The 23,396-nt window shown below is 44.1% G+C and overlaps 2 protein-coding genes across 4 annotated transcripts in view; one reads left to right on the forward strand and one right to left on the reverse strand.

The window, feature by feature from the left end:
- The window catches only part of EVA1C (eva-1 homolog C), a 32,168-nt gene extending 20,935 nt beyond the window's left edge, over positions 1–11,233 (forward strand). For 2 of the 3 annotated variants that reach the window (XM_027681440.1, XM_027681438.1), the window contains exons 5-8: positions 5,927–6,070; positions 9,134–9,205; positions 9,927–10,019; positions 10,708–11,233. In XM_027681440.1, coding sequence (XP_027537241.1) covers positions 5,927–6,070; positions 9,134–9,205; positions 9,927–10,019; positions 10,708–11,090 — 692 coding nt within the window. In that variant the 3' untranslated portion in view covers positions 11,091–11,233. The remainder of the gene's footprint in view (positions 1–5,926; positions 6,071–9,133; positions 9,206–9,926; positions 10,020–10,707) is intronic. The other variant, XM_027681439.1, reaches the window with a different exon arrangement.
- Positions 11,234–14,695: 3,462 nt separating this feature from the next.
- On the reverse strand, positions 14,696–23,149 carry LOC113966371 (cilia- and flagella-associated protein 298-like). Its single transcript, XM_027680929.1, has 7 exons — positions 22,782–23,149; positions 21,533–21,700; positions 20,285–20,352; positions 18,331–18,489; positions 17,778–17,909; positions 16,336–16,431; positions 14,696–16,255 (listed from the first exon to the last, which is right to left on the reverse strand). The coding sequence occupies exons 1-7, from the start codon at positions 22,918–22,920 to the stop codon at positions 16,145–16,147; spliced, it is 873 nt and encodes a 290-aa protein (XP_027536730.1). The 5' UTR covers positions 22,921–23,149; the 3' UTR covers positions 14,696–16,144.
- Positions 23,150–23,396: the final 247 nt, after the last annotated feature.

Consider the following 23,396-nt stretch of genomic DNA (forward strand, 5'->3'; position numbering starts at 1 on the left):
CTCTTCCTTCCTGAATCAGAGCCCACTTGTTTATGTTTGCACCAAAAGCTAAATTGGCTCCAACACGCATTTGTTGTTGTTTCTGCCCACATTTGTGCTTCTCAGCCTAAAGGCAGTGCTTGAGCCTTTTCAATTCTTTCACTGCATCACAGAGAAACCCTGAGGCAGTTTTTTTACACCATGCAGAAGAGTTTTGTTTTAGGACGTACTAGGTCCTAATGCCAGGCATAGGAAGTCTCTGTTGAGCTCAAGTTTTGCATCTCTCCGCACCTGGTATGGTCCTGCCAGGGGTACTGGGTATTGAATTAATTAGATACTCCTCTAGATCTTGTTTACCTGATGTTACATGTGATAAGCAGTGACAAACAGCAGCTTTGGGCTGGCACAGATGTGTTCTGAACCATCACTTTTCCGTGAGCCACCGGTCAAATCAGCTGACAGATTTTCAGAGCTTTGCTTCAAAGGGAACACAAGAAAACATAACATTTCTTTAGCCTAAAGACCCTTCTCCATGTAGGAAATAGAGTGTATAAATCCATCTCTGCTATGGGCCTTGCAGCACCTGTTCTGACCCTCAGTTCTACATTTAACGTGACTCCCTACTTGTGCAATGGGTTTTCTGAACCAGTTCAATAGTGAAAACCAGCTTCTGCAGCTGTCCAAATGCCTGGCACTTATAAGACTGTGCAGAATTTCCAGAGAGCAACTTCCCTATTTTACTGAGATTATCAAAAACTTTACAAGAAAATTCTGGGTGCGGTTTTGTAGCAGATGGTTCTGCTTTGATGAATCTCTTGTGCACAGCATCAAAGCAGGAAAACATAGCAGTTTGTTCCTGAGTGAGCTGTTGCCTTTTCTGACCCATTATCTATTTTATATTTGTACTAACATGTGCATGAGGAAAGAGAAAATGTATTGGCCAGAAGAACTTAAAGGATTGTGCCAGAACAGGTTACCATAGAGAGCACAAGGAAGATTCAGGTCAACAAACACCTCTCAAATAATAAATTACTCCTGTTAATACATGAAAATACTTGACAGGAGGCTCCAGTGGGTCGTCTCCAGCTGCAACTTGCAAGCAGAACACTGCAATATCCTTCCCAGAAATTTTACCTGGATGTGCATTGGCTGGTCAGATGTGTATCCCCTCCAGCACAAGTGACCAGCACAGCCCTCTCTTCTACCTGGTCCCACTTTTGGGAGGCTGGGAGGGGAAGTGGAGAATTCACATGCTCACATCACAGCTTGCACCATGGCATGACATACCCTGGGGCTGGGTTTTGTCCTAATCCCCTCTTTCCAGTGGGATTCAGCTAAGAGGAAGGGATGTTATCAAGACAAGTAAGGGGGATTTTCAAAATTCTGTAGGTTCTTTCTAGTTCATAAGTGTCATAATTTTTTTACATAACAGGTTTCTGTGATGCTGTGATTTTTTTGTAATTTTTTTTTTATTTTGTATCAGTATTGTGGACAATTTAAAGGGCCTTTCACCTCTTATTCACTGACAGTGATTGAAAAGCTTTTGATTTCTGTTCTCTCTTCCTAGTGTGAGCCAGTCCCTTGGGAAAGTCTCCTGAGAGCAGAAATAACTGCAGTGAAGGCACAAGTGGCTGTAGGCAGATCTGGGAATGTTTACACACTGCCTTGGCACTTTAGTTCTGGGAGACAGCAGTCAAATGAATTTTGTGGATGTAAAAGTAAGGATAAAATAGTTCGATTTTGCTTCCACCACAACAAACCTGAAGTCAGCTCTCTCTGTGTGCACACATCAGATATGAAAAGGTCCTTGTCTGTGTCAGCTTGAGGAAACTGGGAAGCTAGGTAGGTGTTTGGGGCCCCAAAAGGTGCCAGCAGGAGCCATTACATGCCTTGGCCCCAACAAATCTTGTCAAGACAAAACTTCCTTAAAAGATGTGTTCAGAGCAGTGGCAGGATGAGGAGTGATTGTTTGAAGGGAAGGAGAGACCAGCCACCATTTTTAGAGTCCAAGTAACTTTCTGCTGAGATGAACAGAGAAGGTCAGATTTGGCTGTTGGAAGGTGCTTGAAGCAGTCTGAGGCGCACATCACTTCATCCATTAATTCAGGGGATTTCCTGTGTCTAGTTTTTTATAGCTCAGATTTTTTAACTGTTTGGAAAAAACACACTTGGCCCTCAAGTTTAAAACAAGCCCAGGAACTCCTGCCTGTGCACATGCAGGAGCAGGGAATTTGGTTCCTGCTGTTCCCAGAAAGTGGGGAGCTCCACTTGTCCCTTGCCCTTGATGTTGGTGGGATGGATCCCCCACTCTGCACATGCATGTGCAAGGAGGAGAGAAAAATCAGGTTTGGGGTTTTTTGTACAAAATACTGACTGAGTTCTGAACTTGGAGCTGCTTGTAAATCAAACCAGGCAACGGGGTAATCTCCTGCAGGCTTCCAGGGCCTCAGGACAGGCACTGCAGGGAGAGGGAGAAAGGGTGCAGCTGTTCAGGAAGTCTCGGTGCTGGATTCACTTCCAGGGAATGGCCTGTACTATCAGTAAGTAGGATTTTTGGCACATCACCCTGCCTCGTTTACTGACAATACTTGGACCTGGAATATAAAGGTATCAGCAACACTTTTCCTAAGTGGTGCTAACGATATTGTGCGTTTCTGCTGGAATCAGCGGTTCAAATGGCCCTTTTCTGATGCACAGGCGGAACCCTGTGTGCCATGCTCTTGCATAAATTACCATAGTATTATGGTAACTTTCTTTAGGAGTCTGCAGCCGTAGCTTGCTCCACAGCTTTCCCTTGTCAGTTCTTATCCTGAGAGCTGATATTTGGGCTCCACAAAGCACAAGCCATCCTGATTTGGAGGTGTGAAATCTTTGCTTTCAGTTGATTTTAAAAGCGAGCTCCTTATTCTTCTAGGGGTGGGCACAGCCCAGGACACATAAATCAGCATAAGGAGCAGTTGGGGATGAAAGCAAGGAGCAGCTGGGCTTCAGTGTCAGGGTGACAAATTGTGGAGGTTTTTTTTTTTGTGTGCCCTGGTCCTTCACCAGCCTGTTACTTGTTATGTCATGTGGATCCACATTTGAGACACATCCCCTGCCCTCCGAGTCCCAGTGCTCACCCTGTGCATTGTGATGCGGGAGAACAGGGCAGCTGGAAATGTTTGGAGAGGGTGGGACAGGATGCTGTTGCCAGAGCTTGGCACAAGATGCTCCATCACCTGTCTGCAGGTCTTGTGTGGCAGGGTGGAAAGAAAGGGAGGGAAAGCTCCTCCCGTCTGAATTGAGAAAAGCTTTAAGAAACCAGAAGACAAATTGCTTCTCATTAAGACCTGCATGATTTATAGCGTGTCATTTGCATGCCAAAACTTTCCCAAACAAAGCTAATTAGGGAGCTGAAAGAGCCTTTCCTCCAGAAACAAGGCTTTCTACTCCAACTGTTAAATAGCTGCAGTCAGATTGGATGGTTTATTACTGCACTAAGAACCTCATCCTGACACCCGTGCCATCCACAGCGGTGTCTGGTACAAAAGATCCACCAACAGGCTTGGCAACTTTGGGAGAGAGATGTGAGGAATGGAGTGTTTTCCCAGCCACACGTCGCTGCCCTGTCCACCACTGGATGCCACCAGCCTTTTTAGCATGCTGGGAATGCGCCTTTCGAGAGGCAGTTTATTGTAGATGGATGGTACCAGTTTAACAAGCCCCACAGGCACGTGCAGCTCAAGCAGCACTTGGACAGCCAGAAAGAAGCCACCCTGCGTATTTATGTTCATCTCCCCATTGCTGCTTTCTTTGGGGCTGTTACTCAAGATGCAGCACTGAATGAGTCCTCTCCTCATTCAGTCACTGGAATAAGGTGTTTGACTAGGAGGATAAGTTATTCAAGTCATTCCCATCATAGCTGCTGGGAGAACTAGCGGGAAGGCAGCAAGGATGCACATAAACCAGGCAGAAAAAAAAAAAGAACATTTTTTGACAGAATCACTAAAAACCAAAATATTTTTAGAATGCAGGAAGTTGTTAAATAGTTTTTTTATGTTGTGGGACTTACCAGGTAACTCCTGTGGTGTCCTGCAAAAGCAAACCAGCCATGCAACTAGTTTGCATTTACTCACCTGTGACACCAGGCAATCCCTGGGAGGTTCTCCAAAAATGGGCCTGCCAAGAGCCTGCAGGCATATGACAACTGGCTCCCCAGGTAGAGGAGCCAAATCCAACATGGATAGAGAAGATAAGAAGCTATTAGCTCCTACAGAAACAAGAGCAAACATCTACCAAAGGCAAAATGAAACATGTACTTGCCATATCACTGAATTTGTAGAAAACCATCAGCACAGTAGCCTCCTGTTTTTATAAGGCAGAAAGAGCAGCTCCCAGGGCAGGAAATTCTGTAGAAAACATAATTCAGTTTGCTGTTGTGCTCCCAATCCATTCATTTATGAATCACCCGATAATTGCTCCTGATACTCTCCTGCTGTTTTTGCACTTGCCAAAGTAAGCTATTGGCTGCCTAAAATGTCCACGCAAATATATCCTTACTCATCTGAAATCACCAGGGAGGGGAGCTAAAACTGCTGAGTTACTTAATCAGAACTGCCCAATCCTTTAGGTCAGCCTTCCTTGCCTTCCCAGCAACCTCTTGGGACACACAGGCATTGGGATTTTAGGTCTCTGAGAAGCCAAATGAAGAGTTGCTCTCTGAAAAATCCATGTCCAAAGTACCCTGCAAGGCCTTTGTCAGACGGATCAGCCCAGTATCTCCTGATGGCTCTGCTCAGGTATATGACTTATTTAGTGCTGGTGTCAGGGGATTAACTCTAAAAATCACAAATCTGCACCATTTTCACACATTAAATGTCAATTTTCTTTGTCAAGAACTCAATCTCAAACCTTCACTTCTTTTCAGATTTGGGGAACCTCTGGAGTGCTTTTGCAAACACTGTCTGTTCTTCCTCTAAAGAGGCACAAATGAGCTTCAGCATTTGGAAGGTGACCAGATGCCATCCTCTATTAGAGAAAGAGGGACTGTTTTAAAGCCCAGAGAACTTTATTTTCAGACCTTCAGAGTGTCCTTGCCTCAGAAGCCTGAAGTGAGACATACCTGTCATGCACAGAAACCCACAAAATGCCTGCGGTGATGCTGACTGAAAGCAGCACCTTCAGAAAAATTACTTGCTCCAGACTTGTAATTTCTGCACCCCTTCTATTTAGAAACCAAACTAAAGGGGCATTTATGCTTTGTGGCTTGGAGTTTAGCACGTCGATACCAGGAATTTAATCACATTTAGAGATATTATTTCTTTTTTTTTAAAAAACAGAGTGTAACTCACACATCTTCCCACTCAAATGATTTCAGTTTCAGTGCAAAGTCCATTTTTAGCTGTCACATGTTTCCCTGGCTAAATATTGAGCCCATTCTGACCTCTTCATAATAAATCAAAATCCACTTTTAATACCTCAGACTTCCCTGTAGCCCGAGCTATTGTGCCACAAAAATTGATCTCACCTGACTTGAACTGAAACTAGGCATCCAGTTGACTCATCTCAATAACCCAGAGGCCAAGAGAAACACTTGCAAACAGCATTTCATCTCCCTTGATTTGCATACCTGTCTTGAGATGGAATAGATGGACTGCTGTTTGGATGTGCTTAGTTCTTCCAAGATACCATGAAGGGAACACAGACACCTTATATTGGGCATCCCTTTGGAGCTTGACATGACTCTTAGTACACCTGGAACTCAACATGGGAGAGTTACCTTGCTGCAAGTTCACATTTTCATTGCAGCTGACTTCCCTGCACGGATGGATCTTAACATTTAACTCTGAAATCCTGCTTAGACAAACTTATGCCCGAGATCAGATTTGTATCTCTAGTCATGCATCCAGCAGCTCTCATTTCAGATAACACCAGTGTTTTGTATTTATTGTATGTATTTTTCTTTCAGACTGTTTGTCTTACACGGCACTGGAGGTTTTATCAAAGAGGTGTTCTGGGAAGCAGAGATGCAAAATCATTGTCAGTAGCCAGGATTTTGGAAGCCCGTGCCTTCCTGGAGTGACAAAATCCCTCACTGTCAGCTATGCATGTGGTAAGAGCAAAGGCACCATCATTTTTAAAGCCTCATTCTGCTTGCAAAGCAAAGCTATGACAAACACACATCTGGACACTGAGCCTTCCTAAATCTCCCCTTCCCTTTCACATAGGAAGTTTGTGACACAGCCATACAAGAATCACAAAAATATGTGAACAACCCCACAGGAAGAGCTCTATCTAATGAAAACTCAGGCATTAAGGGTTTTTTCCCTACATAAAATGCAACTGACAATAAAATATAAAGTAGATATTTAGGTTTTTTTGAGAAATACTATCAAAATTACAGTTCAATAGAATTCAATAGAACTCACCTGCAACAGAGCTGGGAAAAATAACCTGGCATTGCCTGGCATTTGTGCAGGTAAAGCAGTTCAGCATAATTGAAGGACTGTGCACAAGCCCAGTCCTGAAACCTGATTCACGTGAGCACACCTACAGCTTCTCCCTTGCACAGGGAACTAAAGGTTCATGAAGAGTAAAGGCTTGAGGTTATACATCTGTTGCAGGACTGGAGCCTATTTCAGCTCATTCCTTGAACAAGAGGGAACAGTTTTCCATATTGTTTGCTATAGACTAATATATTTTCATAAGGAAAGAGCAGAATTCCTTACAATTCTTCAATAGGAGCAGCTTCATGGGGACATACCAGAGCTCCTTTGGCTACATGTCCAGTGAGTAGTGGTCAAAGGGCATGGCTTTTTAGGAACAGCAGCGTAGGACTGATGGCCAGATCACCATAAACCTGAAGATCAGAGGAAAATGAGCCTCAGCTGCTTCCTTGCTGGCATGGGAGATTTTCAGTCTGCCTGTGAGTTGGTTGTGAGAGGCAGTGCAGTAATTCAGCTTTCTATTGTTGGAGAGGGCACTAATTCGTTATATTATTGTGCAGTTCCCTTCATGAATGGGTTAACAGAATTCTCTTTAATTAGCGTGAGGATAATTACAACAAGTTGTTCTTTCTTGCACGTCTGTGCACCAGAAAAGCAGAGCGAGTTTGTTTGCACTGGAGTTATGCATTCTTTTATTTAGGGAAGTGGTTTTGCAAAACACATGCGTAATAAATAGTGTTCTTGTGTGTTGCTGGCACATTTGGGAGAGTTTTTCTTCTGCCAAATCCTACTGAGCTGTGCAATCTGAAGCATTAGCCAATGATCTGCAGATCTGATTATTTCACAGATCATCTAATGAACATGGGAAGAGTTTGGGCATATTCCAGAATGACATTTTACATTCTTTCTCCTCACTAGAAGATCCCTGCTAACCTGATGCTTCCCAAGATAATGCCAATAGGCCTCCCCCTCAAGCGACAGGAGCACAGCAGAGCAGACCACAGGCTGTGCCACACTTGAAAGTGTTTCCATCATGGTCTGGAACATGAAAAAAAATCGTAACTCCCCACCTCAGCGGTCAGGAGCTGTTTAGGCCTGGTGTGTCTGGTGTGGCTGCAGTTTTATTTTCGCAGTTAATTCCTGACAGCAAAAGCATCGCAGGAGCTGGACGGGGCTGGTTTCTCACAGTCTCAGTGTCCCCCGATGACCTGCTCAGCAGCATCTCCTGTCTGCCCGAGGTAGCATTCCTGGCTCTTGCTGAGACTGGGCTTCAGGGTCACGGAAGCTTCATGCTCTCTCAGGGCTTCTGATGCCCCGCAGTGCATCCACGCTCCCTGGATGCCAGAGGCTGTCTGTGGGCTGCCTTTGGTGACTGACTCCCACTCTACCTGACAAAGTACTGCTGTTATAGTACTGATGTGATTATCCTGATTAAAATTCCAGTTCTGGTACCAGCTACTCCATTCAGCAACCTGGTGCAGCCTATCTGAGTTAAAAGTCCTCATAATGAAAAGGAGCAACACAAGCAGCTAGGAGCTTTTTTTGTTCATGCTGTTTTGAATTAAACATTTCCCTACAACAAATGTTTGAATAGCATGGGGGGTAAGGAGCAAGCAAAGCCCTGGGAAGTTCCCCCTGGGATGGGAGCAGGAGAAACATCAGCACAGGTGAAGGAGTCCCAGGCCATGAGACGGGAGCTTCGGGTCCCGCATCGGCACTGGAACGGTGCATCCTCCCAAGAGGTTGTTCCCAACACAGGCACTTACTTGTTCAGAACATCCAGAGTGCAGGCTGAAAACAATCCATCCTGCTCCCTGTCTGTCCCATGCACCAAGGAAAGGGTTCTGCCGCTGGAAAACAGCAAAGAATTATGATGAGGGACGAGCCAAAATAGAAATGAGCTCATTCTCCCCTATCTCTGTTGGCCTCTCACTGCAAACAGGAGCTAAGAGTCCCAAAAATATTCCTTCATCAGGAAAGGAAGCAGCTTGACTTTGAGCCCATACAGAAAGAAAAGTTCTGCTTAGAAAAAAAATCCTATTCTTAGTTGTTTTCCAAACAAAAACTATGCTAAGTTGCAAACCTCAGTCTCCTCTGTGCCATTTAACTCTCTCAACACTATTTATTGGCAAATGTTTCTATGTGGGATAGAGGTGAGGTTCATATTTGAATTATCCTCCTTTTTGCCCCCCCTTCACATCAGTCTGAAAATCAATCAATCAATCTTCACACAGTACAGGAACAGGTGCCAAGATCTGGCTGTCTGAAGGGCCCATTCACCCATCACAGAATATATGAACCCTCAATGTCTGCAAAATGCACCTGCCTTTAGCTCTTTTAATTACTTTAAGAAGACTGTGAACACTTATCAAGGGAATAAATTAATGAAGTGAGAAGGATGCAGCCCACTCCCACCGAGCTCATCTATTCCCGTTCTCCCCACCTTCCGTCCCAGAGGCTTTGCAGAGGACATCACGCAAGACTTTAAACATTTACCTGAGAATTACAGTGAATTATCCTCATCCAAACCCAGTATCTAGATGCAACTTAGCATCTGACTGTAGCGCGCTTTATCCTGAATTTATAGGCCAATTTTGTCTCCTATCCAGGGTTGGACACCCCTTGAGAGTTTGAAAACAAGGGGGGTGGTGCCTGGGCTGTACACAGTAATTAACTGGGGAGAGGGTTCCTAAAACTAACAGTACACAATTTGTCTTTTGTCTTTGCAGTTCCTAAATTTATCCTCATGGCTGTCAACCCTGTGGTCCCTGATAACAAGTCTTCCATAAAACAGAATGATGGTATGTACCATCACAGACACAGGGTTTGCTGCTTCCCTTTGTCTTTGATTGAAACAGGCCATTTTCCCACTGCAGAGCTTCATCTGAGGCACGAGATAGTGGAAACCCTGCTGAAACAGCTGCTCTTTCCCTTGGAGAGCAGCGGGACAGGCTGGGAGCGGGATGTGGGCACAGCCCTGCAGCCACAGCAACTCTGTGAAAGGAGTGACCCGCCCAGCCTGCCACAACCAGCATTTCTGGGAAGAGTAAAAGTGAGACTGCAGTTGTTTCACAGGGTGAATACTCTTTTAAGACTTATGCCAACACCTGCTCTTCTTGAAGGCCACGGAGTTAAGGAGGTGGCTCATGTGTGTGCACTGTCCTCAGTAACGCAGCGCACAGCAGTCCTTGGGCTGGGAAGTCCATTGGAAAGCTGGGAAGCTTCAGGAACTAAAATTATTTCAGAAACCCCAATAGGAATAGGCACAAGAGGTTTCAGTTGGTAGTAGATTCTTTTAAATGAATTTGCCATTTTCTAAATGTTCAGTATTTTCAATGCTTTGTTAATTATACTTTATATTTATTTAATTTACCAACTGTTGTTTGGTTTAATATTGTGCAAGGCTCCTGCAGCATGGCCTGGGCCTGCCTGTGTTCTGGGTGGACTTGTTGGCTGAAAAGTTATTGGATGAATAACAGTTTAGTAGTTTCACTGAATTTGCTTTACCTCCTTGTGTCATAGGTGTTGACTTTGATCCAAAGGAATCGAGACTTCCAAAGAAAGATGGAATTATTCTTAGCTCTAACTACCTGGCTACATTTGCATATATCAGAGGTAGGAAAATGAGGCTGAGACTGTTTGGTGCACATTTTGGGAAAAGGGAGGATCACCTCTGAAGGTCATAACTAGTAATCCCAGTTTATGGTAACGATATTATTAGAATATAATCAATCTTGTGGATGGGAAAATTGCAGCATAATTGATACTTATGGAATATTTCCCATCTTGAAGGATCCAAACTCTTTTAGAGGCTGCAGCCAAGATATATTTTAATGAATATTTTCAATGGGGACTGTCAGTTGTTCAGTAGTTTTAAAAACCTGGCCCTGACCTGTGAGCAGCACTAGAGACATGCATGTTTGGGAATGTTGGGTTGTACACATACAGGGATCATCGAGGAGCAGTGATGGTAAGGCCCATTTTGGCAGGATGGCTGGAAAAAACAAAGAGGGTGTGCAGAATTCTGTAGCTGGTTAGGAACACCAGTGAGCTGCTCATAAAGAGATGGGATTTGTTGTTATTTTGTAATGTTATTATCAGGCTGGGATTTTTGCCCAGCAAAAGAAGAGGCAGAGATGGCAGTGAGTGCAGGGAGGTTTGGGTGCCTGACAGGAAAAGCTTCCCCTCAGCCCTGATTCCCCACCATTATGGCTACAGAATGCTGCGGGAATGGCAGCTGGGGTTGGTAGCCAGGCCTTGGCAGGGTTTGTAAAGTGGTTAAGCTCTGGCTTTCTGCCTGCAGATCACCTCGAAAGAGCTGCTCTCCTGTTTGTGTCCAGCGTTGGTGTGGGGTTAATCCTCACGTTGTGTGCCTTCGTGATATGTGGGTGGTGCCCAAGTGACATCCGGAAATTACACAGGAAGGAGGAGCAGTTGGTGCCAGAGAGTGCCAGAGTGCACGAGAACAGTGAACAGGAGGAGGAGGAGGATTCCCTTTTGGACACCCAGGATGAGATAGATGGACTTTACAGACCTTCTTACTCAGGATATAATTTGGCAGAGGCGGCAGAACTGGCAGAAAGGATTGAGCGCAGGGAGCAGATCATACAAGAAATCTGGATGAACAGTGGTGTGGATATGACACCTCCTAGAAATATGAATACATTTTATATTAATGAACAATAAATGGCTTATTTTGGATGATGCCCTAGGCCTTTTTTTTTTTTTTAAAAAAGAAATGTACCTTCTGTGAAGGAACATTTGTATCCATGTAATTATTTGTAAAATAAGATGAAATACGTACAATAAATGGAGAGTTTCATACCCTTGACTGTCTATAAATACTTCTACGAAAAACACTTTCATAGTTTTAATTCATGTTATGGATTACTTTTCACTGTAATTTGGGATCAACTGCCACATGCAGGTTAAGGAATATTAAAAAAGGTGGAAAAAAACATCACATGGAGAAATACTTTCTGCGTTAGATGGCACTTGTAACCAGTTAGGGTGCTGCAGCTCATAAGCTACATCAAAACTTGCTCTATTGATGAGAAATGTGAGTATTATTACTGGCATGTGCAGGACAAAGGAAAACTAAACACAAGTTCCTGAAGCTTTTCTGCCGTTTCCTTAACTCAACCTTTCCCTAATAAACCCTCTTCCTCTGGTAACAGTGATCCTGATTACAAGGGGGTTAAGTTCTGCTTCCTGTCTTTAAAATGTCTCCAATATTTTAGCTGCAGCCCATAGGGAATTTACTGAACAAAAGGAGGAAAAATGTCACTTCCTGTTGGGAATACTTCATGGGTTCATTCTGCTTCCCTGCTCAGACACTGCGTGTCCAGGTAGAGCCAAGCAGTGTGAAACACTTGGAAAGAAAAGAGTTGACATGACTTGTCATTTCCTACTGATACAAAGTCAAACTAAGCCTGAGAAAACTTTAAAGGAGGAAGGGGACTTTCTCAGATGACTAAGGCACAATCCCGTGCTCAGCTGGAAAAATCTCAGCAGCAATTAGCATCCTATCAGAGGAAGGAAGAAAGGCTGAGGAGAGGACTGAGGGCTGAGGTCACTCAGAGCACTGGGAAACTGCAGGAGAGGCAGGCACAGCCCAGGATTCTGGCTGCACTCCCGCTGGGACTGCTCTCCCCTTCCCCACAGAAAATCATTGTAGCCTGTGCTATGGCACAATATCAATGAACAGATTTTTGTCTGGAGAACCCCATGCCTTGGTCCTGAGGGTAAAGAAGGTGGGTTTGCCTTTGCCTGGCCCTGTGGGGAGGTGTAGGACAGCTCTGGGCAGGAGCTGGCTCCTTCCTCCTGACTCACGGGGCAGGTGCCACCCATTTCCCAGTCAGACAGAAAGGGACTGATCAACAATTCCCCCTGCTGACAGATTGTACTAGTCAAAAAAAACCTATCCTCTTCCTTTTACTGATCCAACTGGGTTGTGGAGAGTGGGCTGGGCTCCATAACAAGAGGCGCACAGTAAAAGATTCCTGCAGGTGCCTCCTTCCCAATATGGAGCATTCCACAGTCTCTGGGAATCTGTTTTGAAGTAAAAAAAAAAAGTGCTTAGTAATGCATAGCTATTTAAATGGATCCTCAGACATGGTGACAAACCCTGTCAGAAGTCCAGCGCCAGGAGCAACTCAGTAGGGTAGGGAAAGCAGCTTTTGCTCCAGGCTGGGAGGTCAAGCTTCACTCCGGATTTGTTCCCTTGACTGAACTATTTATAGTCTGAATTTGGGTTGCTATTTTATTCTTTCTGCGTAAACTTTCCAAGTCTAACTGGGGAAAGCTATCAATTAGTGGTTCACCTCATTCCCAAATGTTCACTGTTCACAGCAGTCTGAAAGTCAGAGTGAAGGCAAACATGGAAAAGCCTGAGAAACAGACGTTGAGTTATTTCAATCTTTCTGAAAAAACACCCTCTGCAAAAAAAGCATCCAGTAGAGAAACCAGAGAATTAATGAGGAATGTACTTACCTGCCCCAAGCCCTGAAAAATCCAGTAGAAGTGCCATAGCTGGAATCCATTTCCTTAGAGGTATCTTTTGGGAGGGTGCCATGGGGCAGCAGCAGCACTATGGGGAGGGCACTCAGGGCTGGATGGAGTTTCAGCAGTACAATCCCTGCAACTTCCCAGAAGAGCAGCCTGAAGAGAAAATACTGCAGAGGAGAGCTGGCAGTTTATGAACTATTTGGTTCTTGCCACATGTGTGCCTGTGGGAATAACATGCCTCTGGAAATGACATGAAATGACATCAACACCTAAACTTGCTGGAAGGCAACATGCAGTGTTGGCATGGCTTTTCGAACTCCCCACTCCGGCCTTGAAAATACCCTGAGTTTGTCACCAGGAATCCCTGGGTGAGGTTGCAGGAAGCAGTAAATCAATCCTTCCGAATCCTGGGTGAAAGCAGAGCCTGGGACAACCTGGGAAAGCAAAACTGAAAAGGAGAAAAGGAGTGAAACCAGGTCTGGAAACCACTTCCATTCATTAGGATGGTGATATGGCCACAAAACAAACATTTTAGCAACAGTCCACTCGGCATGTCCTTTGACAAAGAATGGGTTTTCCCTCTGGGAAGGCACAGCTGCACTCAAACTTCCAGAAATAAACAGTTTAAAAGAAAATATGCAAACTGTGTGGTGTTTCTGTCTCATCATCTCAAAATCCCTGGATAGTTAAAATACCTGTAAGGCTTTCTCAGGGTTCCTGTAGTCTTTAATCTTTTTGCAGTGAGTTCATTCACTTTCAGCCATAATAAATGAATCCAGCAGACCTACAAATACTGTAGTAAAAACTTGGATCTTACGGAAAGTTTTCTCAGCTAAAGAAGAAAACAGCACCAATTACAGCAGAGAACATCAGTCAAAGGCATGCAGAATAAAATGGATTTTCTTCTGTGTTAAATATTTCCTATGTCTGCTTTGCCCTCACTTTTAGAAAGGAGATGAGAATATTATAAGCTCCATAATCAAAGGTCCTGTTCAAACATCCCCCCTCTCAGAATCCTCTGTCCAATGGTAATTTTAAAGTCTCTTTTTCCCTGCCAGAGTAACTCTCAACAAGTCTTGGACAGATAACCAGACTTCTTGACTCCTTCCATTATTTCACTCTGTCTCCTCTGCTATGGAATATTTTCCTGGTATCAAGGACAATAAATTCAATGGCCAAAAGCCAGCAATGACATCAGTTATTTACAGGGCTGGGAGCCCCCAGAACAAACTCCTCAAACAATGCTAATCGAAGATGAAAGCTCTACTGGTGAGAGGGATTCAGTCGGATATTTTCAAGCATTCACTGTAACTGATACAAAACACCTGGGATGCTCCCTGCCAAGGCCACAAAGCTCAAGGCAGTTATGAACAAGTAACTTAAAAAAGATACTTTCAAACGAGGAGGAGCAGACAAAGAAGTAATCCTGCTAAGGAATTGTTCTGGGGTGCAGAAATTCCAATAAACAAGCACCACTGGCTAAGGTCACGCATGTGGACAGTCCATCTTTTGGGAATCTCCCTCCTAGGTTGGCAGGACAAAACCCACATGTCCTCAGCCAGCTCCTTAAGCAGAGATGTGATTTTGGGGAGGGGAATTGTTGTCACAAGCAGAGTTGTAACTCCCTTTAACTCCTCCCCTGTACACAAAATGTGCCAGGCTGCCTCACAACCTGCTTTAAAAGCTCATAAACAGCATTACATTTTTTTCTGGCTGCCAAAAGGATGTAAATATTTTAGGAAGTTGCTGGGAAAGAGAAAAACAAATGTGTAACAACCCTAAGCCATTAATCTACAAAGTCATTTGGGTTATTTATTGAAGCACTTCCATATAGTTGTCCAAACAAAAGAATTACTCAAGACAGAACCTGTTTTGAACAGACAGTATTCATACAAATCCCCATGGAACCACTATGGAGAGTACAAGAGGGAGAGGAGAGAGGGTTTGAATCTGTAGAAGTCTCCTTAGAAGCCACAGAACACTTCCAGCAACGTGGGCAGGACTGACCAGGAGCTGGACCAGGTGACCAACAACCTTTATAACGAACTGTGATTTTCTGTGATTTCACTGAGTGTTCCCCATCCCGGTTATGGATCACAAACATCCACCACACCACTGGGGGTTACAATGCCAATGACATTAAGAATTAAGTATTTCCAGATTTTCTTCACTCCACCCTTTGATGAGGACAAAGGAGCACATTAGGAAAAAAAGCTTTCAGTTATGGGAATGGTTAAAAATCCCCAGAGCTGTATAGGGCAAGTTTTGCAACTCTGAAAAATCCCACATGCAGATTTTTTTTTTTATAACACCATGTTACTGGAAAGTTGAGGTTCAACAAAAACTACCAGACACCAAACTTTGGTAAGAGTAAAAAAAAAATAAAATAAATGATTGAAGTAAAACCACCATTAATAGTTCACTGAATGGCATTAATTATCTTTTCTGCATCCAATCTTCCAGCTGTGAGTTCAGCCAACACTTGAGAGTTTTAACTTGACCTGTGTCTCTGACCACAGTAATACAAAAAATGATTATTTTTTACTTCTATCTTAGAGATCGTGTCCTATTAAACTTGGTTTTATTTATCCAATCTACTTGCAAATGATGCTTGTTTTTGTATATAGATTTCTGTCAACCTTTATATACCAGCAATGAAAACTATACCAAATGAATGAAAATTATGCATCCCACAAGGATTTTTGTGTTATTTGTGTTTATACAAAAATACTTCCTTTAAAAAATTGTTAAGAGGTTAACTCAATTAAAAAAATGATAGCTTGGAATTAGCTATGTTGAAATTTGAACGAGCACATAAAAATCATTAACTCTCCCTGCATTAGCCTGGGAAAATTGATTTCTCATAAAATAAATTACCTGTTACAGGGCACACCACCTAAAACTAATGCAAGAATAAGAAGAAACTATAAAGACCACTCCAAACAACACCAAACATTCCAGTGCATATTTACTAGATCTATTATCTAGGAAATGGATTAACATTTCAATATTCAAATTACAAGTTTCTAATAAAATACGAAACTTCAAGAGAATTGGTTCAATTCTTTGCAGAGACAAATGCTGCTGGAGTTACAGAGAAATGTCAACTTTTATTGAACACCAAAGGCTACAGAAATGACAATTTCAGCTTCTGACAGAAGAACCTACTGCACACAATCCTCTGTGCAAACAAGAGTATTGACCAAACAGCTTAAGAAGGGGTTTGCAGAGCTTCATCTTGGACCCCATTTGATGTCTTTTACACCATGAAATTGCCTTTTCAAAGCATGGTTGTCTGCCCACTCAGCATTTAGAAATGAGTCGTTGTCATCCTCCTCCAGTTTCTGTAAACAGAGAGGAGAGGAAGGCAGTGAGGGACACAGCCCAGGCTCCGACAGCTCCAAAGCACTGAAGAGACACTCACCTTCAGCTCCTCCTGCTTTCTGTAGTAATACAGCATCATCTCTTTCTGCTCTTCATGACTAATCACAGGCTCACGCCCTGGAGCTCCTTGTCCTTTCTGGAAGGGAAATGGTAAATGTTACTGTTGGTGGCATTTGTGATACAAAGTAGAAGCTGCAAAAATAGCAAAACCTTCAAAAGATAGCAAAAAGCTATACAAAGATAGCAAAAACCTTCCTTCAGACAACAAGATTTCTCAAATTTAATAAGGTTCCTCAGGACAGAAGAACAAATGCTGTTGCATTCATAGAATCACAGAATGGTCTGGGTTCGAAGGGACCTTGAAGATGATTTAATTCCAACCCCCTGCCATAGGCAGGGACACCTCCTACTAGATCAGGTTGCTCCAAGCCCCATCCAACGTGGCCTTGGACACTTCCAGGGATGGGACAGCCACAGCTTCTCTGGACAACCTGTGCCAGGGCCTCACCACCCTCACAGGGAAGTCAGGGTTGTTTTTTCAAGTGAGGGTTATTTTTTCATCTCAGCATCTGAATCATGCTGTCAATTCTGTGGACATCAGTGGAAGATGCAAACAGGATTGAGTCTAGTTTACTTAAACTTCCACTTTAAAAGACACAATAAATCTGTTCTAAGGTCATTCTAGATATCTCAGGATAGGCCCATCTATCTTTAGTTCCCCTACTAATACAGACTCAGGATGGCATAATACTTAGTAAAGCAGGGAAGGAAGGGAGTTACAAAATACTACAAATAAAAGAAAATTTATTTTCCAGGTAATTGTCCTCTTGGAAGAAATGATGCACAGAGAAAAAAACAGCTGATGACAGCTACTGTCAGCAACAGCAAGTAGAGCAGCTTCCATGGAGAAGGCTAATGATCCCTAGAACAAAAAGTGTCTGAGATAGTTTAGGCAGAGAGAAACCCTTGCACTACTCCGCATCCTCTGAAGAGGTCCATCAACTAATTAAACAGGCAACTTCCCTGGGAGCCTACACCTCAGTGGCTGTTAAGCTGCCACACCGTTTTTCAGTCACCCTGAGAAGAAAGAGAAAGAAATTCTGGTCTTCTAAATGACAGACACATAAATCACCCGACTTATCTCCAAGGGATGTACTGCAGACACCTGCAGGTGACAAGATTTGCTATAAAACTTTTCAATTTGTATTTCATCTATTTTTAAATACCGCTTCGTTGTACTTCACAAAAGTGCTATGGAGCAAGTAATAATAGCAGTTACAGGATGTAACTGACCGGTAAAGGAATTACTAAAGAAAAATTTGGAATATAATAAATTCAAACCTTAAAATAGATGTGCCATTTTAAGACACTCAAGCCAGGACTAATACAATCCATTTTAGACACCTATGGACAATTTTCTTCCACAGAGTACAGACAGCCAAAGGTGAAGAACTTGTACAGACATCTCCTAGCAATACTCACTTTTTGGATCTTGACAATGATGGTTGTTTTCTCATTTTTTCCTACATAGTCAGACAGCAACTTTGTTTCTTGCAACTCCTTTCCTGCCCACCATAATTGTGCTTCTGATTCTTTTATAACTTCAAGTCCAGCCTGTGACATACAAACAAGGTGAAGTGTTAGGGGTGTTGTTTCTTGCTCTATTTGTTTCTTGCTTTTTTTCAAAATCTACTTCTGCTACACCTTTCTCCTCATGCTCATCTATGGCATTCATTCATATTCCATTCAATCTTGATCTCATGCGAATACTTTGGGCAATCAGCTCTCCATACTCCATGCAGCTATTTAAAATGAGATCCAGGCTTTCCTGAGTGTTGTATGCAACATTTGAAATAAACTCCAATAATTTTATTTCTAGTTAAGCTATTGATGTGTTTTTACACAAACTGTGAGACTAAAATATTAAACAAAATTTGTCATGCAAGTGAAAACAACCTTCATTGATAAGATGGAGAACAGCATAGCACAAGTTTAACCCAGGGACTACATAGAATGGGAATACATTACTGCATACGTGAGTTCCTGACAAGTCTTCTTTATCTTCAAACTCCATCCTAATTGGATCGTGTGGAGGCAATCCCATTGGATACACAATCATCACAGCCCCTCGGAGTTGCTCCAATGCATCTTTCACCATTTCCATATTAATACATACGTTGGCCTGAACTTGTTTCTGAAATACAGACAGGGATCACTGGCAATTTAAGTAAACCTGCAGAAGACTTTGCTTTGTAACCAGTTCAAAGTTTCAGAGGTGGGATATCTGAGCAGAATTAATGGGCTGCATAAAGATACCAGAAGTGCAAATTTCCTCGTTGGAATAAGGACTTCAGAGAACATCATTCCCCTTCGGCCCCTCTGTTTAGCCTGCTTACATGGGGCGGGGGAGGAAACAAAAATAGGAGATCTCCACTAAATTGTGCAGGAGGCATTTAGCACCAACTGCCTGTGTGACACAGGACTCAATCCAGGACATGTATGACCACAGAAATCAGACAGAAAGGCTTTTGGTTCCAAGCACTTGTGATTCATGAATGTGATTCAAACCAGGAGAATTCAAGTGAGGGATAGAGAAGGGGCCCAAAACTTGAAAGAAAAAATAGAGCACATGTGAGCAGAAGCATAAAGCTTGGCATATTCAAAGAATCAATCATAGAATCAACTGGGTTGGAAAAGGCCTCCGAGATCATCTAGTCCAACCCTTGATCCAACACCGCCATGGTTACTAGACCATGGCACTAAGTGTCACATCCAGTCTCATCTTAAAAACCTCCAGGGACAGTGATTCCACCACCTCCCTGGGCAGCCCATTCCAATGTCTGATTACTCTCTCTGTAAAAAATTTCTTCCTAATATCCAACCTAAATCTCCCCTGGCACAGTTTAAGACCGTGCCTTCTTGTCCTATTGCACAGCTACTGGGGAGACTTGTATGATCAAACACTTGAGATCATTCCAAACCCTACCACAAGGCATAAAGGAGAAACATAAGACACCTGGAAGAGAAGAAATAAAGCTTTTCTCTATGGATTTAACAGTTTCAGTATTTTAAATAATAAGGTAGGAGAATGTTGCCTCCTTGTGGACACTCTTGATCTGGTTAACTAGCCTATAAAACTTGAAATGCACATTTCTTCATTTTCATCATTATAAAGTGATGTACATAACAAACCACTTCCCAAACTATCTTTAATTTCATTCAACAAGGAAATTTTATAATAAATATTACTTAATTTGTGTTTCAAAGTCATACAAGTGCTGACACACAACATGGAACATCTACAGATTCAGCAAAGTGAAGCTGAATACCTGAAAGCACCATTCCACGAGGGCCTCACACTTGTCTATGAACACGCTCAGTGGGACTGAGCATGAGTCCAAGTGCTTGTCAAACCAAGGCCTAACCCCTGCCCCATCCCTGGGCCAGGCTGGATGGGGCTTGGAGCAACCAGGTCTAGTGGAAAGTGTCCCTGCCTGTGGCAGAGGGGTTGGAACTACATGAGCTTTAAGGTCCCTTCTAACCCAAACCATTCTGTCATAATCTAAGAGATTAGAACACATTTTTCAATTAAGTATACATATAACACAAAAGGCTGTGTTGACTCCAGGAAGAGCACAGAACCCAGTTAATTTTTCACCAGAAAGCACGACAAATATTCACCCAAAGAACACATCAATAGCAAATTGTTGGGAAACCCTGAGTGCGATTTAATCATTCCACGTGGGCTCGGTTGCCAGCATTCACTTGGAGTTTAGGATCTGATTCCTTAACCTGTTGAACCAGCTTGCCAAAAGCCACGAAGGAAATAATTAACAGAGATGTCAGTTTTTATTAGACTATTCACATCACTACATGGTATTTCTCAAGAGCTGGCAGCCCTTGCACTGAAAGAAGTCTGGTTTTATTTAAGCTGCCCAACTCCACAGCACTTATTAAGAAAGTCCCACATACCACTTGAGGAAATTTACCTTAGAGATTAATGCCTTGGCTTCCTCTATTGTCTTCTTTATAACCTGCTGCATTTTTTCATTTGGAGCTAAAAATAAGAGACACATATTTCATGGTCCACACTTACTGTAAAGAAATCAAGCACATAACCTCTCCAGAATCCACTGTGAGCAAATTAAACAGTGTTGAATCACAAAGCAGGAGAGACACTCCTAAGCTGCAGCCTATTTATGAGTTGGATTGTTCATTCCCATATTTCTCACTAACTTACAAGACAAAACAGTATTTCTCATGGGACAGCCAAACTCACTTTTCCCCAAAGACATGTGACTGGTATTTGCCCCATCCCCAAGTGTTCCAGGCCAGGTTGGATAGGGCTTGGAGCAATCTGTTCTAGTGGAAGGTGTCCCTGCCCATGGCAGAGGATGAAACTGGATGAGCTTTAAGGTCCTTTCCAACCCAAACCATTCTGTGATTTCACAATTCTGTGACTTGGAACTTCATTTGGGACAAAGGTACTGAATAGAAAGCAACAACCATAATCCCATACCCTCCACAACATAAAACAAGGCCCTTTCCCTGCTGGACTACTGGGAACTATACTGGCAGATGTGCTTTTACGGGGCACAACAGCTCACAGTGTTCTGACTTTTTTTCTAATTAAAATCTCAATCTAACAGCAAAGGCAGTTTTGCAAATACTCTGTTCATTTCATATCATATCATATCATATCACACTTATCTATTTTAATTGCTATAAAAAGCCTGTCCTCAAATACAAAAATCCAATTAAAGCATACTCATTCCCAGCTTATTTCCCACTTAGGTCCTTGATGGCATTTGGTTTGGCCCATATATCCACACCATTCAATATTCTGAATTTGTCAACATTATAAAGCTGTCCTCTCACTAACAAACACATGTTCAGTAAGTCTGAGTCCCAGTCAATGAGAAAAAAGGAGAAATATTAGAAAAACAACCTGTTGATATATCTAGGAGACTCTGGAGAAAACCAGTTCTCAAGTGTACATTTACAAATGAGGAGAGTAAATTACAATGGACACTCCAACTTGTTCCTGGTGATTGTTTGTGTGCTGAAGAGATATGCTGCTCTGTAGGCTTTTAAATCAGTATTACCCCAGGCCCTAACCCAAGACAGAACTCCTGTGTATGTAACTGATACTTTGGCTATTCAGGTCCAGAATTAGGAGTTTGTTATAGATGGTCTGTGTCTGCAGGGAAAGAAACAAATCTTTACATTTGACTTACCGTGCCCATTTCTCCGTCCCATTTCATCCTTCCTGAAGATGCTCCCGCCGCTTGGGACACACTTCTCTGCCCACTCATCCTTTAACTTCAGCTCTCCGATTTGCTCATCTGTCAGTCCTTGCATATTGTAAGGCAAGGAAATACCATGCTCTGCCAGCTCCTCCATCTCTTTTGAGTGTTTAGAGAACAAGATTAAAAGTCTTTGTTATTACAGACCATTTGCAAAAGCCTTTCACATGATGGGCGTGCAGGCAAACCTTAACCCTAGCCTTCAGTTTAAACAGCTAAGTACAGGGAATAAATATTAAGGGATATAAAGACACATAGATAGATACAGACGCTGTAGTTATGTCAAAATTCATACATTTCACATACATATACAACAATATAACAAATACACGTGCAGGGATTCAAGCCTCGATGGTACCTGCTGGCCACAACACTTGTTTTTGGCATTTCCCTAATCAGCTTTAGCTGGTTTTTTTTTTAAATTTCAGAGCAGGCTCAGTAAGGCCTCAGACATGCCACAAACTCAGTGGCTGGAGCACAGCAGGCGAGGGTGGGCTGCACCCCCCAGGTCAGGCTCACCTGAGGGGAATCTCAGCTCTGGCAGCCCCGCAGCGGGGCAGGAAACATTTTTTAAAACTGCCTCAGAACTGAACTCAGCACCAATTCAGACACATCAGCCACTCCATCCCATGGCAGGCGATGCTTTGCACCAAGCACGTGGTAGGGAACAGTCTCATTCACGTGTAAAGGGACACTGCTGGTCACAAAGGAGTCCTTTCCACTGCCAAAATGGGAACTTTGGACATGGAGTGACAGGACAAGAAGGAATAGCTTTAAGCTGAAGGGGAGTAGATTTAGATGAGATATTAGGAAGAAATTCTTCCCTGTGAGGGTGGGGAGGCCCTGGCACAGGCTGCCCAGAGAAGCTGTAGCTGCCCTATCCCAGAAAATGTTCAAGGCCAGGCTGGACAGGGCTTAGAGCAACGTGGTCTAGTGGGAGGTGTCCCTGCTCGTGGCAGAGGGTGGAACTGGACGTTTAAGTCTCTTCCAGCCCCTGCTTTAAGCAGCCACTACAGGCTCACGCAGCGGGTCCGTTTCCAGCCCTATACAGTGCCCGCACTAAAATCCCAAGGCCGGGAATTCCCATGCGGTTTCGGTGGGCCGTCACCGTCCCGCTGAGGGAGGAGGAGGCGCGTTCCCGCTGCCCAGTCGGTGCCCGGGCGCCGTTCCCGGGCGGTACCTGAGCACAGGCGCTGCACCTTCAGCCGCCCGTTGTGGATGCGGGCGGCAAGCGGCGCCAGCTCGGCCAGGCGGGTGCTGCCCGGCGCCTCCAGCAGGAACTGGCTCTCGCCGCCGCGCTTCACGTGGAGCCGCACCATGGCCGGGCCCGGCGGAGCCCCTCAGCAACGGAGCCGCGTCCCTGGATACCGGCGAAGAGGAGCCAACGCGGGGTGACGGCCGCGCCCAGCGCCCCGGGACGCGCTGAGGGCACGGCGGGGCCGCTCCCGGGGCCGCCCCCGCTGTCACCGGGACCCCCGGGATCCACCGGGACCCCCCGGATCCGCCGGGACCCCCCGGAGCTGCCTCAACGGCGGCTCTTCCGGTTCCGCTTCCGGCCCTCCCGGGAAGCCGCCGGGGCGCCCCTTAAAGGGCCCGCGCGCCCCGGCCGGCGGTCCCAGGGCCGGCCCCGGGGCACGGAGACAGAACGAGCCCCCGGACCAAGGGGCAGGAATGTTCGCTTCATGGACACCTGGGTGTCCCCGGGGAGGAGGATACAGCGCCCCAGGTACACGGGGGGAGCGCGTCACATCACACTTCAATCCTTCGTGTTTCCAGAGCTTCTGCTGCTGGTCAT

The sequence above is a fragment of the Neopelma chrysocephalum genome, unplaced genomic scaffold (assembly GCF_003984885.1).
Source record: "Neopelma chrysocephalum unplaced genomic scaffold, ASM398488v2 Primary Assembly neopelma1_60, whole genome shotgun sequence".
In the NCBI taxonomy this organism is placed as follows: Eukaryota; Metazoa; Chordata; class Aves; order Passeriformes; family Pipridae; genus Neopelma; species Neopelma chrysocephalum.

Coding starts and splice junctions, on each gene's coding strand:
- LOC113966371 (XM_027680929.1), bottom strand. CDS start 22,920: ATGGTGCGGCTCCACGTGAAGCGCGGCGGCGAGAGCCAGTTCCTGCTG. Junction 21,701..22,781: donor GGTGCAGCGCCTGTGCTCAG/GTACCGCCCGGG, acceptor AACACTCAAAAG/AGATGGAGGAGCTGGCAGAG. Junction 18,490..20,284: donor CCAAGGCATTAATCTCTAAG/GTAAATTTCCTC, acceptor TCTGTATTTCAG/AAACAAGTTCAGGCCAACGT.